Source organism: Phymastichus coffea, unplaced genomic scaffold, assembly GCF_024137745.1.
Source record: "Phymastichus coffea isolate CEN01 unplaced genomic scaffold, Cenicafe_Pcof_1.1 PCOF00047, whole genome shotgun sequence".
NCBI lineage: Eukaryota > Metazoa > Arthropoda > Insecta > Hymenoptera > Eulophidae > Phymastichus > Phymastichus coffea.
The window spans coordinates 1,821,027-1,836,956 of NW_026706858.1; the positions used below are offsets into that span (position 1 = coordinate 1,821,027).

The following is a 15,930-nucleotide window of genomic DNA, read 5'->3' on the forward strand; positions in this document are numbered from 1 at the left end:
TTTTGTGTCATTTTTATTACTTTTTTTCATAAGTCTTATGTACTAGAGATTCAGAAGTCATTGCTCGCGCAGCACATAAGTACAATGCAATAATGCGATCATGTATGTGCAAATATTTTACACTTAACGAACAATTTTTTTCTCCATTTGAGTTCTTCTCTTGAATTTCGCGTTTCTGTAAATTGGCTGGGTTGATCGTCAAGACAACGATTAACAAAACGTAAACTAAAGGAGAAACATCCACATCAGAAGTTCGCGGACTCTCATACACATTCTGTTCGAATGAAATGCACAGTACATAAAAATTCCTCGCTATTCGTGATATTCAAATACTAGGAACATTATGTACATGTAACGAGAAACTCAGATCGGAAAAGAGGAGCACGTACAGTAAATGAACGCAGATGCTGTCTAATCGAAACTATATCAATTCATGCGGCTCTTCGTATAACCCTTGCCTTGATCGCACGTTCTCTGCAAAATCCGATGAATCACGCTTAAATCTACGAGGTGCTGGCTTTTCTGGGCGGTGTGCATTGCTTACAAGGTTCGGATCCGATTGCTATATCGTCTAAACATAAAACACATCGTTTCTCAACAATCTCTCAAATATCCAAATGTTATTTACTTTATTTCTTTTTAATTCAATTAGGAGATTTTTAATGTCACGCGAAAAGTGCGCTTCTCTATTTACCAGACTTGCAAACTTTGAAACTTCGAAAATTCGGCATACCTTAAAAAACGTGTCACAAGCTGAGACATTTCTCACGTATCCATCATGTTCTTCCAGTGACTACTATACATTTAATCAACTCTAAAGTAGAAGTCGAGTAATTAACATTTGTCCGTCGTTCGACTCGGAGAACCGAATGAGTAAAGTGGTGCGCGCGATGAAGTCTCCTGTGACACTTTGTACTAACAATAAGGTAAGTCAATATAGGCCGAACTCGTCCTGTTTAAAACAATTGTCGGAAGCTTCAGCTTGCTTTCAAACGATACTTCACAAACGCAACGATAGTCGTTCAATTTCGTTCGAATAAGCTTCGCAGGCATTTTCAATAAATCACATCGTTATAAATGAAAGAACGATTGCCTACAGCTCTTCTTTATAAACTTTACAAACGAATAATATCTGTATGTTCGCTACGAATCGCCTATAATCGCCTATATCAATTAGCTAGTTTTTGTAGTACTGTTTATATAAATAAATTCTTTTAAAACGTAAACGAAAAATTGTTGTTCCATAGTCAGTCCCAAATGATATAACTGATATTTGCAAAAGAACACTGATTTTGGCTATTTGAATATAGCAATAATAGCGGATAATCTCAATAGTTTGAAACGACAAGTGTCTCAATCTGTCGATACGAACCAACAAATCTAAATTCTGACTAGCGTCTGGGGTACAGGCACTGTTATTTCACAGAATAATATTCATAACTTGTCTTTCTCACTTTTTTCAAAAACTCAAATAAACGATTGTTACAGCACGACATTTTTATATATTAATATGTATATATGTATAGTATAGTCGGATCAGTTTTAAATTCACAAACAGCAAAAGACGCAGTAATTATACTTTTTTATATAATTATATTGATATATCATAAACTTTTATTTAATATTTTAACAGTTCCGATCAAACCTCATACTTTACTGTCGCATTTAATAAACCTGTCATACCTCTAACTGTAGAATTAACAGAGACCTCATATTTTGTGTTACGAAAGCTGCAAGCAAAATGTCTTACGCAATGACGACGCTTAGGAAAACAAACAGACAAGTCTTTGGAAATCACAATAAGAGTAGAAAACATTTCTTTTGGAAAACTAGCAGATTTTTTTGAGCATCAAAGCAATTTTTACACTCAGATGAAAAAGAAAAATGGAATTACAACTGTTTTTCAGACGAAAGACATTGCACTACTTTTAATATCAGACCCAAGCGAATACAATATCTAGATGGTAAATTTATTTACAAGACCAGAATATTTATATTCTGCAGTTTCTCTGCTCAAAAATTGCGTGCTTGTTGTCGAAATAGATAATAACATAATTCGACTCGATGAAAAGAGAACAATTTTGGTTAGACGTCTTAACGTTGATTGGCGTCTGATTATAATTGAAATAGCGTAATTGGAAAGTCGTCGGCAATTAGTGTTATTTTTTTCTCCTATTAAAACGATTTTTATTATACAATTGGCATAAAAGAACGATCGGCGCATAAAATATTTAGGAGAAGAAGACAGATAAATGTTCAATAAATATTCATTCACAATTATTTCAATAAATACGGGTTAAGTACGTTAAAATTCTAGGACGCGTTTTTCGAAGGGACTGGAATCAGGCAAGACAAACAGTAGTCTCCCTCAACAATTAGTTGCAACCGCACGTACATCTGACACGTACATCTCTATTTTATTATATATAATGAATCTCAAATATTTAACAAATAAAACGATTGTATATTTAAAATGGAATGTTTGAACTTACACATTAATATGGTCTCTTCAACCCATATAATATAACTTTATATATATATATATATATATATATATATCCTTTTATTTACTATCGACTTCTTTTTCTCCTCATTCTCGCTTTCTCCATCAACAGTCGTTTAAGTACTACGATAATATAGTTAATATTGCCGCAATTATTTGCTATGCATCGCTCAAAATAAGGGGAGCATTCGTCAACGGGAGCCAGCTTATTCGCAAGAAATTATGTTTTTTTGGCTGTTACATAGCATTGTCGTAACGTCGATAACCGATACCGACCGACATTCAATGTGCGCGCCTCTAGATTGTTTGACCTATAATGTGCAACGGCGACGTATAAATTAGAATACACGGAAGCATGAACGAGCAACGTAAAGACTTATTCTTGCGCGTAGAGATTTTGCTTTTCGCTTTCGCATTACTTTAGATGGATGGAAATCCAAGCTTTCGAAAATGTTATCATGGTTACGCCTGTAAATGCGTATCGGCATGATCAATGGTGCCCGAAAATAATCGAAGAGAATCGCAAAAAAGGTCTTGCCCCCGCTTATCATATACATCAATTTGTTTTGTATAAAAGTGATACGAATGTTAAATCGTTAATTATGTATAGTACTACAGACTTGTTCACTGAACGATACTCGATAATGACCGAATCGCGTAAAGCAACGTACGCGCCTGAGAGAGTTGCCGGAAAAATATCACTTGCGAGAGAATTTAGACTGGAATGGTGACTCGTAACTACAACGGTGATGATAATAGTGTCTCCTCTAACGATTGCTAACCGTGTACGTGTATCTGTATAATCTTCATTAAAATACATCCATCAGTGAACTACAGTATATCGCCTATATCAGTCAAGCAAATAAACTTTCTGATATGAAATTCATCAGTTCTTCGTCGATCGTTTGTTGCCCCCAGCGTGCATGACCAATTCGCGTGATATGTCGAGTGTCACGAGTGCAGTCCCCTTGAAAAGGTTCGGCTCTCTGAAAAAATTAGCTGGCCCGTTGGACCGGTCCATTTGCCGTAACGTAATAATGGCCAGCGAGCGCGGAATAACGGAAGAGAATCGACGGGTTCGTGAAAAATATCATACGAAAATATCGAGCGACACCCAGGGCAGTCCTGGTGGAAGGCTTCGAAGAGCGGACGAGCTGCGTCGTCCGAGATGCGGCGAACGAAGCGAACTCACTTGCAAACGAGAAGACGGAAGAGAGCGAGGGAGAGACGAACCGGCGCGGGCAGCGAGAGCAAATCAGCGGCGCGGAAGCTGGCGATCGGCGGCACTATTCGAGTACGGGGGCGCTTCAGTCGTCCCAAGTGGGGAAGCTGTCCTGGGCGACGAAGAGCGAGGACGAGCCGGTGGCGGCGGCGGCGCCGCCGAAGCTGGTACTGCCGAAGACGGGCTGGCCGAAGGCGTCGAGCTGCTCGCCCTCGTAGATGCTGCGGTCGGAGGCGGCGTACGGCGAGGAGGAGGAGGCGGCGGCCTGCGCGCGGTTCACGTCCGTCACCTTGAGCTCGATCGTGCCGCCGCTGGGCTCGGCCGCCTCGGCCGCCCCGGCCGCCCCGGCCTCCCGATCGGCGCCGCCGCGCTCCAGCGAGCTGTTCTTGATGCCGTACTTGAAGTACATGGCGAAGCCTGCAAGCACGAGGCAGCGCGCGTGAGCAACGGCGGGGGCGCGCGCTCGACGGCCAGCCGCGGCCTCGCTCACCGAGCACCATCCACAGAGTGAACCTGACCAGCGTCAGGATGCTCAGCTTGAAGATCAGGTAGACGTTGACGGTGACCGCGATCGCCGGCACGAACGGCAGTCCCGGCGTCATGAACATGAACGTGTTCCTGCAAGTGGCGCACGCGCGCGTCAGTCGGCCCAGGCCCTGCACCCGCAGCGAGGTCGCTCGCGCTTACCTGCTCTGCGGCTTCCTGCTGATCACCAGCAGCACGCCGACGATGCCGCAGAACAAGACGAACAGCAGAAACTTGGTGAAGCCGCCCATGCTCCCTGTGGGCCAGCGGGGCGGCGTTCTCAGTTTGGTTCGGCCCGCGGCCAGACGCTCGCTCTACTCACCCATGGCGCAGACGACGATCAGGTCGAACGCGAAAATGAGGATGTACAGGAGGCCGACGAGCTTCATGACGGCGCGGCCGGACTCCTCGGTGGCGGGGCCCCGGTCGACCCAGGGGAAGATGGCCGGGCACAGGTACTGGGCCTCCTGCGGCGACGAGCGCGCGTTAGTTGCGTGCGCGACCCCCCGCCGAGCGCGACTCTACCTGTAACTTGCGCTGCAGGTAGCCGAGCGGCGGCCCTATGATGGGCGTGTGCGCAGCGTACTGGTGGGCGCTGCCACAGCTCGAGCCGGCGGCGGCGGCGTGCACGCTGCCGTAGAACTTGTTCTCGGTGCGATCACTCACCAGGTACTGGTCGTCCTTGCCCAGACCGATCTCCTCCTCGTCGCCGCCGTACGTGTCGTCCGACTCCGGCGACGAGCTGTTCGCCCGCCTCACTCGCCGCACCTGCAAGTCCGCTCTTTACTCGCTCCGCGGGCTCCTCCCTGTCGTCGTGCCGCACTCACCATGATCCTCTGGCCGTTGCTGCACACGCCGAGGTCCGCCTGCGCCTGGGCGCTGTTCAGCGCCGTGGCCAGCTGGTCGGGCCTGAGCTCTTTGCCGTAGGTGGTGGGCGCGGCGGTCTCCCTCGAGGGCGAGCGGCACGGGGTGCGCAGGCTCTGCGGCAGCAGCTCCACCAGGTTGGTCGTGTGCGGCTGGTATCGCAGAATCAGCACGCAGGTCGACACCAACGTGTAGGCCAGCAGCGTACCTGCGAACCGCCCACAGTCGTCGCATCGTCGGACGGAGAGAACGCGCGCGCGCGCGCGGATTCACGGCCGGGATGAGCCGACGTTGGCGCGAAATTACTCGGCCGCTACAGCCGTCGCCTTCTCATCGATTTCGCCGTTTGAATTCCAGCTTGATCATTCGTCCAGCGCAGCGACAACGCGCGATGGAGCGAGAAAGTCGAGGCGCGACTGCAGTGCGCAGGCTCGTGCGCGCTCCCCCGGCGATTTGTATCGGGCAAATCGAGCGACAAGGGGAAAGCGCGTGCTTGGCGCGCCTCGACCTTATTGGCAGAGTCGCCCGCTCGATACGTCTCACTCACCGATGGACATCATCTCGACGAGCACTTCGAGCTGGATCAGGAGCGCAGCCACGGCCGCGCACAGCCCGGACGTGACGGTGGCCAGAGCGGGAGTCCCCGTCATCGGCCACACTTGGCTCAAGGACCTGCAACGCACATTGGCACGTGAGTGCGGCGGCGTGGCGTGTCGACTACGGCCGAGGCTCGTAGAGCGTTACCGGAATATCAGGCCGTCCTGGGCCATCGCGTAGACGATTCGCGGCATGGGGAACATGCTGCCGAACATGGAGACGGTGAGGCCCGCCAGAGCGCCCACGGCCACGATGTACTTGCACTTGTAGGCGCCCACCTGGCCGAACATCTCGACCAGCGCCGAGTCCTGGTCGACCTCGTCGTATGGCACTGGAAGATCAGCAGAGGGACCGCGGTTAGCGAGAGCGACGGCCCGCCGAGGTGCCGAGCGAGGTCGGCGCTGACTCACCGATCAACGTGAGGACCATACTGCTAGTGACGTAGGCGACGAGGATGATCACCAGCGACGAGACTATTGCTAGGGGTATACTTCTCTTGGGATTCGTCGCCTCCTCGCCCGTGGTGGCGATTATGTCGAATCCGATGAACGCGTAGAAGCACGTGGCCGCCCCGGTGAACACCTGACAGCCACGCACACGCGCTCGATTACGACTTCGGCTGCTGATGCACGCGTGCCTTCGCCGCCAGCTCGGCCTCGTCGCGCCGAATCCGCATTTCTTTTTCGTCGCGGCGCCACAGGCAGCGCTCGCGACGGCGGCGCAACAAGTTCGCCATTGTCTCGCTCTGGACGTTTGCCGCCGCCGACGAGAGCCACGACGCCTCCTTTTATCTCCGTCTCTCGAGATACCGCTGAGCTACTTGCTAGCTTCCTCGGCCCCGCGACTTTCAATTTATCGTTACCGTTATTGTCGCAGATAGCGCGCAGCTCCCTGACTTGCTGATAAGCGCCTTCTGCGCCGTCTTTTCACGGGTACTCGGTTGCTCTTTTACTTGGCCAGCCGCCCAACTCGAATGCATTAATGCATTATTAGCGGACCGACGGGGACCGAGGATCCGATGCCCGGCTATTATCTGTCGGGCGAAATGCCGACGTTCATTTCTTACGTCCGGAGGATCACTTTTACAATCCGCACATCGTTGCATCCTTTGTTCGTCAACGCAAACTCGTTCGACAATTCCATCGGCATTTTTATTTTATTCAGGACCGTTTGATCTAACGAAAACGCTGCATGGCCACTAGTTCCGAGACAATCTCGTTTTTAAATAAGCTCTTGCCTCGCTGAAAGATTATCCAAACGCTGGACAAGATTACGCGAGGTAACGCTTTCGCCACGGTCGTTTCGACCGCAAAATTGCATATAATTACGGGCTTTCTTATGCAAAATAAAATCCTGATGCCGGCAGGCGCAATCAAACTGCTACTCCAAGATTCTTTGAAACCAAGAGACACCGATCTTCTTCCCTTTCCGTCAAAGCCTCGACAAACGCAGTTATGAAATTGTTACGATCTCATCAACGTGTAACGATCTCAGAAACGCTCGCGGCGTTGTGTTAACGTTAAAGGCAGTGGGAAGGAGAGGTGCTCGTCTGCAGAAGCAGCAAAAAGATGAATAAAAAAATAAATGCGAGGATAAAAGCTTCGGCGTTTCGAATACGTCTTCTCCGGCGCTTTACCGAGGAGACGTCGTCGGTTTTTCGGCGCGGTGCTTCCTATCGATTGTCCCCTTCGCAAAGCACAACGCGCGTGTTCGCTAATGACGTTGAAACGAGATGCACGCGGTCTGCCTGGCGCATCTCGCGCGCATCGAAGATGACTCACCCCACTCCAGCCGTAGGGAAGGAAGCCCTTGTGCTCGGACCAGTTGCTCGAGTCCACGTAGAACATGCCCGCGGCCATGATGAACACCCAGACGGCAAGGTTCAGGGTGTTCAGTACGTTGTTGAACACCAGCGACTTTCTCACACCCGCCACCATCAGCACCATCATCAGCAGCGTTATCACGAAGGCGACCAAGTCCGGCGGCCGACCTGCCGAGCATACAGCCAAATTTATCGGGTCCCCGTGTGGCTTTTACCACTGGCGCTTCGATAGCTTCCGCGCTTCCGAGGCCAATAGTGTCATTCCTCATAGCCGACATCGCGGCATTTTTCAGAGCTCGTAGGACCGACAAGCGCATCGACGCTCACCAGGCCTGCCGTACAGAGGGACTCGCGCGAAATTCAGAGCGAAGATCTTGCTAATAAAAAAAAGTGAGAGACGTTCGAGCGACACCCGATGGGCGTCAATGGTCACACTCTGACTTTGGTCACTGTGCGGCCTTTCTTCGTTATTACGAAGCTGTTGCATACGAGCGCGCGACTATTAACCAGGCACTACTCTCTGACGCCGGAAAAAAGTCGTCCGACCGGCGAGGAAAATTGAGCGCGGCACTCGAAGTTTTCGCCCGCGCTCGAGAAAACATCGTACAAAGAGCTGCTTCCGCTTTTTCATTCGCCGCCTTTCTTCTCGCTCGCTATTTAATTTTCTCGCTGCCTGCTCGACAAGTTTGCGGCGTGTGTTGGCTTTCGCTCTCTCTCTCCCTCTCTTCCTCGCGTGCGCGCGAGGATGTCCGCTCGGTGCGTACGTAGCTGTACGGGCGGAAAGCTGGGTAAAACGGATGGGCCGTCACGCGATCGCTCGGGTAGCCGGGAGCTTTTATGCTTTGAAAAGCGCTAGTATTGCGTCGGGCAAAAAGCTTCGCTCGATGTAGCATTTGCGCGAGCCAAAGCTATCTCAAAATCAAACGGCGCTCGCCAAACAAACGTTGATTAATGTGAATACGGCTGATCTTCTCGGAGCTCGGCTCCTCTCTCCGTTGTACAAACAGCGTTATCTCCTTTCGAGGAATAAACAGCAGCAGTTTATATGCGATTCCTTTTTCCACTGTCAAGTTTTCGGTTGTGCGACTCGACGCACATCTAACTAGTTACACTGGTTACGGGGGGGGGGGGGTTAAAGATTAACGAGGCGCTCACGAGAAGCCTTAAATTATTAACGCTTGGTCGCGTAAATTGATTAGAAATCAGCCACTCGACCCTGATGTCGTCGATTGTTGATGTACCCTGGAAGAGCATGTTCTCAATTTTGAATCACCACCGCGCCCTCGATGTAACTCGAAGAAAGAGAGAGAGGGGTGGGGGGAATCCACTTATATATTCGGACCACGGCATTACAACGCTAAACAGACGTTCACTTTCCCCGCTTGGCAAATTAACGGTTTTCCGCAATATTGTCAACATCGGCGCAAAGCTCGCCGCACGGCTTTTCGCGCGACGGAACTCCGTTGCGATTATCGATTGCCGAATCCAATACGCGTCGACGGATAGTGGAAGCCGTGACGAGACCACGAGCGCGTACGGAGCATTTTTAATCGAGCGCTGGAAAATTGGTTGCTTACAAAAGCGCCGCTGCATTTAAAATCGATGCCGGTCAGCCGGCGAATGCTCTAACTGTCCGTCGGCGTTTGAATCGCGCCGCCAGCCGCCGTCGTCGGTACGAAGAAAAAATAGAAAGACGGAATTAGATAGCCGAGAAAAAGAAGGAGCGAGGAGGCGGAGGAGGAGGAGGCGGCGAGACTGGGATCGATGAAGTCCACAGGTGCCGCGCGTTGCGCAAGCGCGTCGTTCCTCGAGCCGTCCACATCGGCGAACCACCTCTAATCTTTCCGGATTCTCTCTCTCTCTCTCTTTCGCGCGCACGCGCGCGCGTAATCAATGAGATTCAAGAGTGACGCCCTGCGTGCTAAAAATAATCCCTAAAAGCTCCGCTCGTCGCCGCGTTCCTCGAGTGACAGTCTCTCTCGCTAGCGAGGCACAAGTAACGGCCGGCCTCTGATGACCATATCATTAGCGACGGATAACTCGAGTGCGGTCTTCGCTGCCAAAAGATCAGGCTGCAAAGGAGCAGCGAGCAATTACAAATGCTTGAACGTCGCCAAGCATCCTTTGGCCACTGATTTGCCGTCGAGAGCCACATCCGCGCGCAACAACACCAGCTAGCTGGAAAGGATCGTGCGTCAACGGATCCGCACTGGACCGTGGAGCCGATGCGAGCTCAAGCACGACTGAGTTGGAACCGTTCGCGCGCTACACGAGCAGCCAACGAAATACAGCCGAAGGCTCGTTCGATTCGCCACACCTGACGACGAGCGTCCTTGCTCTCGTCGTGCGCCAATGGCGGGAGCAGAACGAGAGAAGTCGTGCGTTGCAAAGCGCGGCAGAAGGTGCTTACCGAAGAAGGTGCCGAAGACGCTGCCAATGGCCTCGGATACGGCGCCGTCGGCAAGGGCGTCCAGGCAGGCGCTGAGCGCGGCGGCACAGGCGCTAGTCCCGATGAGGTACTCCAGGATCATGTTCCAGCCGATGATGAAGGCTATGAGCTCGCCCACCGTCACGTAGCTGTACATGTAAGCGCTGCCCGTCGTGTGAGGCACTCGAACTCCGAACTCCGCGTAACAAGCCCCTGCAATTTCGCCCGGAATCATCCAGCCAAACTTTACCGACGGCCGCGTGCCCGATTTGCAGCCGCGTCACCGCGAGCGCTCGTCGGCTTTTACGACTGTTCTCGCGGCGATCGGCTTTTCGCTAGCGAGCAAAGTGCAGCCCGTCGCGGCGATCGGGGAACGTGCTTTACTCACCGGAAAAAATGGATGCGATGGCCGCAATGATGAAGGAGACGACGACGCCGGGGCCGGCGACGCTCCGCGCCACCATCCCGGCGACGAGGTACATCCCTGTCCCGACGCACGAGCCCACACCAAGGGACGTCAGGTCCAGAGTCGTTAGGCACTTCTGCAATCAGCAAGCGCGGCCTGATCGTACAGCGAGGGCTGCCGTTCGTCGGCCACTTCTCATTGTGCGCGCGATCCGCGCGATCGCAACTGGCATTCTCGTGGCTGACGCTGATTCGGCCTACCGTCGCATCTCTCCGCGTTGCCAGTCGTGCCGCGCCAAACCGGGAACCGCCAAATTCGAGTGCGAGCGCCATTAAATACAACGAATCGAAGCCAGCAATATCGGCAGTCGTCGGGGGGTATACCCGATGTCGCGCGATCGACGCCGAGCGCTTCGTGGCGGGTTTTCAACGCGCGCCGACGATTCGCCCGCGCAACTACGCGCGATATTGTCCATTGCGCGTCGACTCGCTGAACGAGTGCACCCCCGTGCGCCAGCACTTGGACGCGTTCGGGCGCCGCGGCGGCCAAGCGCACGCCTAATATTCGGAACGAGGTAGCGTCGGCAGTGCCCGCGCGCGACGCGACCACGAGGCCGGGGCTCGCTGGGATTTCGCTATCGCGGCCCTGTCCCTTCGACCCGCTCCGTCGGCGAGACGACGGAGATTTGCAGCCGCAATCTCGCGCGCCCCGGTGACGAGCTTGAGCTTTTCTTCCGCCTTCGTCAATAGCCGAGCATCAATTTTTCTGTCTGTCCTTCTCCCTACTCGGCCCCTCGGCATATTTACGGCCCGACATTTATATCCTTCTTGTTATTTGATATTTGCGCGGCGTGTCGCGAGAAAGACTTGAGCGTTGAATGCTTTATGAACCATAAATTACGACCTAACATCGAGCTTTTCTCGCCGGATTCCGAAGCTCTATGAAACATCGTTTGCCAATACGATACGGTATAGTCCGATACTCCTTACAGTCAACGTCAGTCTCTTATCTCTCGAGACAGTACGCATTTTCGAAGAACAACTGCTAGCCCGAGCAGGGGTCGTTCTGTCGAATAACCAGGCTAATGAAATTGTCCGAGGGCTGCTCTCGTATGCCGGCAGATCGTTCAAACGGTGACCAAGCGAGACGAAGTGGCGCACGAAAAGAAGATCGCATCGTGCTGCTTTTTCGCGAGAGCAATTCAAATGAATAGAGTGCGGCTGGGCAGAGCCGCGAGCTCGAAGGGACTCCCGACCGATGGAGATTCCGTATAGTACCTGTAGTTTCTGTTTGGAGCCGGCCTCGGCGCCTCCGCCAGCTGCGCCGCGGCCGCGGCCTGGGCCGCCGGCTCGCGCCTGCTCGCCCTGGAGGTTCTCGACATCCTTCGTGCGAATGAGCTTGCCGAACAGTTCCAAGCCTTTCTCCCTATCCATGAATTCCAGCTTCATGTTGCTGAAACAGCGAGAGGAGAGCGCTCGTGGAGCACATAACGCCGGTCATCAATCAATCGACGATCGCGCGCCCATAAACGTCAATTGCGCGCGGCCGTAAACGTCAATCGCGCGCAGCCGGGGCAGCTCCGCTTCCGACGATCAATTCCGGCGCGAACAGCGCGCGACGGGAGGAAGCGTTGCGAGCGCCACTGGCTTTCAGCCTTCCGTCGAGCCTTTATCCCAGCCTGGCCGTCCCGATCGCCGAGCGCGCTCTCGGCTACAGCCGACCAAGGGCTACTTGGAGCCGATGAGCCGGGCGCGCTTGCCGCGTCCTATTCTCGCCAGCGGGCCCCGAGAATAGGACGCGACGCGAGCAACAAGTACGTCCGATAGAGCTGGCGAGCGGCGCGTGCCCGCGTCCTACTCGGCGATCGCACCTGCGATTTCCCGAGCGCGGCCCGGGCGCCCGGGGCTCCCTCGGTGCGGCCGCCTGCAAATCGGAGAATCGATCGTGGCCAAGGCGACGGGGCGCGCAACGCCGGTGCCACTTGCCGTCGGAGATGTCGCGAGAGTGGCGAGGCAATTACGACTGGGCTCGCGTTCGCTTTGCTTCCCCTTTCCACTTCAGCGGCTGTCGATATCCGGTGTCGCGGAGAAGCGCCTCCGGTCTCCCCGGCAAGCGCTCATCGGCGCCAGACGCCCGTCGAGAATAATAGCGAATTTCAATTTCTTCCGCTGCCTCTCTGTCTTTCGCTCTTTTTCTCCGTTGCTCCTCCTTGCCACTCGTTCCGACGCGCAAAACTTTCCCGTACAAAGCGACTCTATTTTCTCCGGCCGTACGGCTCTCCGCCGATGTGGGTTAGTGTGACGCACCGCCCAGTCGGCCAACAGCCCAAAGTCGCCTGTCCATGAGCACTGTTAGTGCCGGTTATTGGGACTTTGCACGCTTTTTCAGTCGACTTTGTTGATTAAGCCGAACGCCACTCGCGATATAGCGAAAAGCTCCGTTGTGACATTATCTTGTCTCGGCGATTCCAAACGATAATTCAAGCTAGATCTTTCCACTTTTTCGAGCAGAGTGAATGTATTATACAAGCGCGTCTTTTTAGGGAGTTGATCGAAGGTTCGGGAGAAGGAAGAAAATTCTCGTCTCCTCGGTGCGTTCGGCTCGAGTTTTTCACATCGATTGAAATCGAGTTTCGCCGAGCACATCGGGACGACCGTGAGCACTTATTTCGGCACCGTGAAGGTGACATAGCAGAAAGGAGCCGTCACTGCACCTGACATGTGTAAAAGGGAGGAGGCAAGGCACGGAGAGAGAGAGAGAGAGAGAGAGAGAGAGAGAGAGAGAGAGAGAGAGAGAGAGAGAGAGAGAGAGAGAGAGAGAGAGCGAGCAATTGACCGAGAGGGGAGAGAAAAAATCGATCGGCCACTAGCCTCAAGCTCCGCGGGAAAAGCGGACGTATGAGCACGCGTCGGAGAAATATTTATCTCGGGGCGCGCCGGATGAGAGTTTCTTTCCGCCACCTCGCGCACGCCGCGCCATCGATCTTGCTCCCGGCCGCTTCGACTCTGCGGCGCTCCACTAGGAATACCCAATTGCGTCGGCGATGAATTTACGACAATGCCCAGACGAGCCGATCCGCTCGGCAGACCGGCCCGTGGCAACGAGCCAACTGCGCCTTACTCGCCCTCGCTTTCTTCCTGGGCCTGGCACTTCGCTACGACGACGAATCGTCGGATGGAGACACGACGGTAACGCACGGCCGCCGACCGACCGCCGCGAGGCACGCAATCGAGGCGCACCGCGCGAGTAGTCGAGGCCCGGTTACGGTCGGACGCGACGCCGCCGGCACGCTCGCCTTTCTCTCCTTTGTCCCGCCCGTTTCGTTGCCGTGCGCGCACCGTCGATCTCGTTATCAGCGGCAGACTGCGCTTGATGTTTCGGCCGCGCTCGTCCGACGGAAAAACGCCACCGAGGCTCGCTAGTCCACGTTTTTTTGGGGGAGGGTGAGGGTTGCGGCCGGGATCGATCGGCTGCGCACGTTCGACGCGTAGCAAGGATAGGCGCTCGCCTATCCGGTGGCCGCCCGATCGCGCGCGAAAACAGCTGCCGCACGTGCGGCGCCGCGTCCGCGTCGTCGCTGCGCGGCTGCGCTTGGGAGTGCTCCGATCTTTCCTGCTCGCTATTATCTCTGACTCCGAGCCCTCTGCTCCCTCTCCGACGATTACCTCGCTAATTAATCTAGTCGGCTGCTCGTGAGAGCGACTCTCATCGAGACGCACGGCCGGTCCGCTTGCTCTCGTACTTTTTTTCATTCCCGACGAACGCTCTCGCCTGACGACAATTGCTCATTGCTGCTTTTCCTGTTCCTCCTCGTCTCTAAGGGGATTTTATTTCTGATTTGTTACATAGCCTGGGATTATTCGAACGAGTGCGACTCGGTTCGTTTGGGATTCGGTTGAGGCCTTTTTCCGTGAAAATCGAAGCCGACGTCGTTTCCCAATCTGTCGCTTTCATTTCGGCAGAGAGGGACTCTATTTCTGCTCTTTGCGGATGGCCCACGCGCGTGAAAAAGCACGGCGAACAAGACGCGCTCGGCCATTCTACTCGCAGACGCAGGAAGCTTTACAGTCGATGATTCCCGCGACGAGCAATCCTTCGTCGAAAGCTCATTATAACTTATAACTCCTCGCCAAGTTTTTCATAAATTGGCTGCGAGGAGGCTGGCATTCGCAGCGTGGACGCCTGAAAAGTAGAGCGTCTCTCGAGGGGGAGCCGCGGGTGTGCGTTGCAATATTGAGTCTCGACCGGGATCGAAATGCCGAGCGAATGGTTAATTCGTAACGCGGGCGCGAAGGGATGAACAGTCGGTGGGGCGTCGTTCGAACGTATGGCCGGCCCGACAGTTACGGGAGAGTGCGCAACCTAAATAACGCCATAATAAGGCGCAAAATCAATAAGCGGCTCCCTGGCCCTCGCCGTGGCTGCTGTGGCCGTGGCCATACGCACGAGCATCGACGCGGCTTAAAAATCAGAGACGCGAGATCGCGGATTGGCCGCCGCGGCTGAGGGGCAGGCGAGCGGGCCTGTCGTTATCGACGATCAATCGCGACGCCCGCGAGCGACCAAATAACTACACTCGATATCGCAATCGAACCGACGGAGGCGAGCAACAGGCGACGGCGGCTCGCAATTCACCCGCTTGTCGCATTTGCGATTCGCGCGATCGCACCTTCGGACTACCGTTCCTTTCGGCTTTCCGTGCAGTCGCTGCAGGCTCGCGCCGCGCCAAACTCGCGCGAGCGATCGATTGCCTTTTCGGGCGACGTGTGAAAATTGCGAAGACTGCTGCTGCTGTTCGCCGACCGCGTGGAACAATCAATAGCGTAGAGTGCGCGCGAGTGAGAGACGAAACTCGCTTGAATGTATTTCGACACAGCAGCAACTCCCACGCACCTGTAAGAGAAAGAAAAAGAGGACAGGTGTACTATCGATTGTCGCGCGCGCGACGGCGACGGCGGTGCTAGCTGCTATCTGGTGCACACGGACAACCCATTTTCGTGACTCTCGCACGTGCACGCGAGAGCCCCATTGAGATTGGAAGCGTTGCTTCCATGGAAAGGGGCGCGAGAGCCGTCGACGAAAGGGAGCAGAAAAGAGCATAAAGTGGCGAAGCAGTGTCTGGTATCTGTTGCTCGCGCAACGAGCGGTCGGAGGGCACCGAGGAGCAGGGAGGGATGAGAGAGTGAGAGAGAGAGAGAGAGAGAGAGAGCTGGTGCTGCAAATCGATATGGTGCATGCGGCTGTTACCCGAGTCAGGTGGGCCGGATGGGCCGAGAGAGCGGGTGACGGGAGCACTACGAAACGAGCAGCAGACGCGCTGGAGGGTTGCCCGTGGTCGGCTGCTGCGTCGCGCGCTCGGCCGCTCGCGCCTCTGCCCTTGGCATCCTCGACTCGGCCTGCTGGCGCGCGCACTGCCACACTCGCACTCACAGCTGCGCACCACCGTCCGCGGTCGGGCCGAGCTGCTGCCTCGCACTGGCCGCCCTCCGTCGCAGCCGCGGCCACAGCTGCGAGTCGCGCCTGCGCGCGCCCTTCCGCTGCACAACCCCTCCACCCTACCCGG

General features: G+C 54.1%; 1 protein-coding gene across 3 annotated transcripts; it reads right to left on the reverse strand.

The window, feature by feature from the left end:
• Window positions 1-3: 3 nt before the first annotated feature.
• LOC131665109 (cationic amino acid transporter 2) lies at window positions 4-15,858 on the reverse strand. Of its 3 annotated transcripts, XM_058936740.1 has the most exons (15): window positions 15,615-15,858; window positions 15,037-15,260; window positions 11,645-11,819; window positions 10,350-10,503; window positions 9,944-10,174; window positions 7,493-7,701; window positions 6,122-6,293; window positions 5,859-6,042; window positions 5,662-5,786; window positions 5,078-5,322; window positions 4,776-5,018; window positions 4,573-4,717; window positions 4,413-4,506; window positions 4,216-4,343; window positions 4-4,142 (listed from the first exon to the last, which is right to left on the reverse strand). In XM_058936740.1, exons 3-15 carry the CDS (start codon window positions 11,813-11,815, stop codon window positions 3,811-3,813), a joined length of 2,433 nt encoding a protein of 810 aa, XP_058792723.1. In that variant the 5' UTR covers window positions 11,816-11,819; window positions 15,037-15,260; window positions 15,615-15,858; the 3' UTR covers window positions 4-3,810. The 3 variants fall into 3 exon arrangements, with proteins under 3 accessions (XP_058792723.1, XP_058792724.1, XP_058792722.1); XM_058936741.1 differs by lacking the exon at window positions 15,037-15,260 and having other exon boundaries at window positions 4,917-5,018; XM_058936739.1 differs by lacking the exon at window positions 15,037-15,260.
• Between the last annotated feature and the right edge of the window lie 72 nt (window positions 15,859-15,930).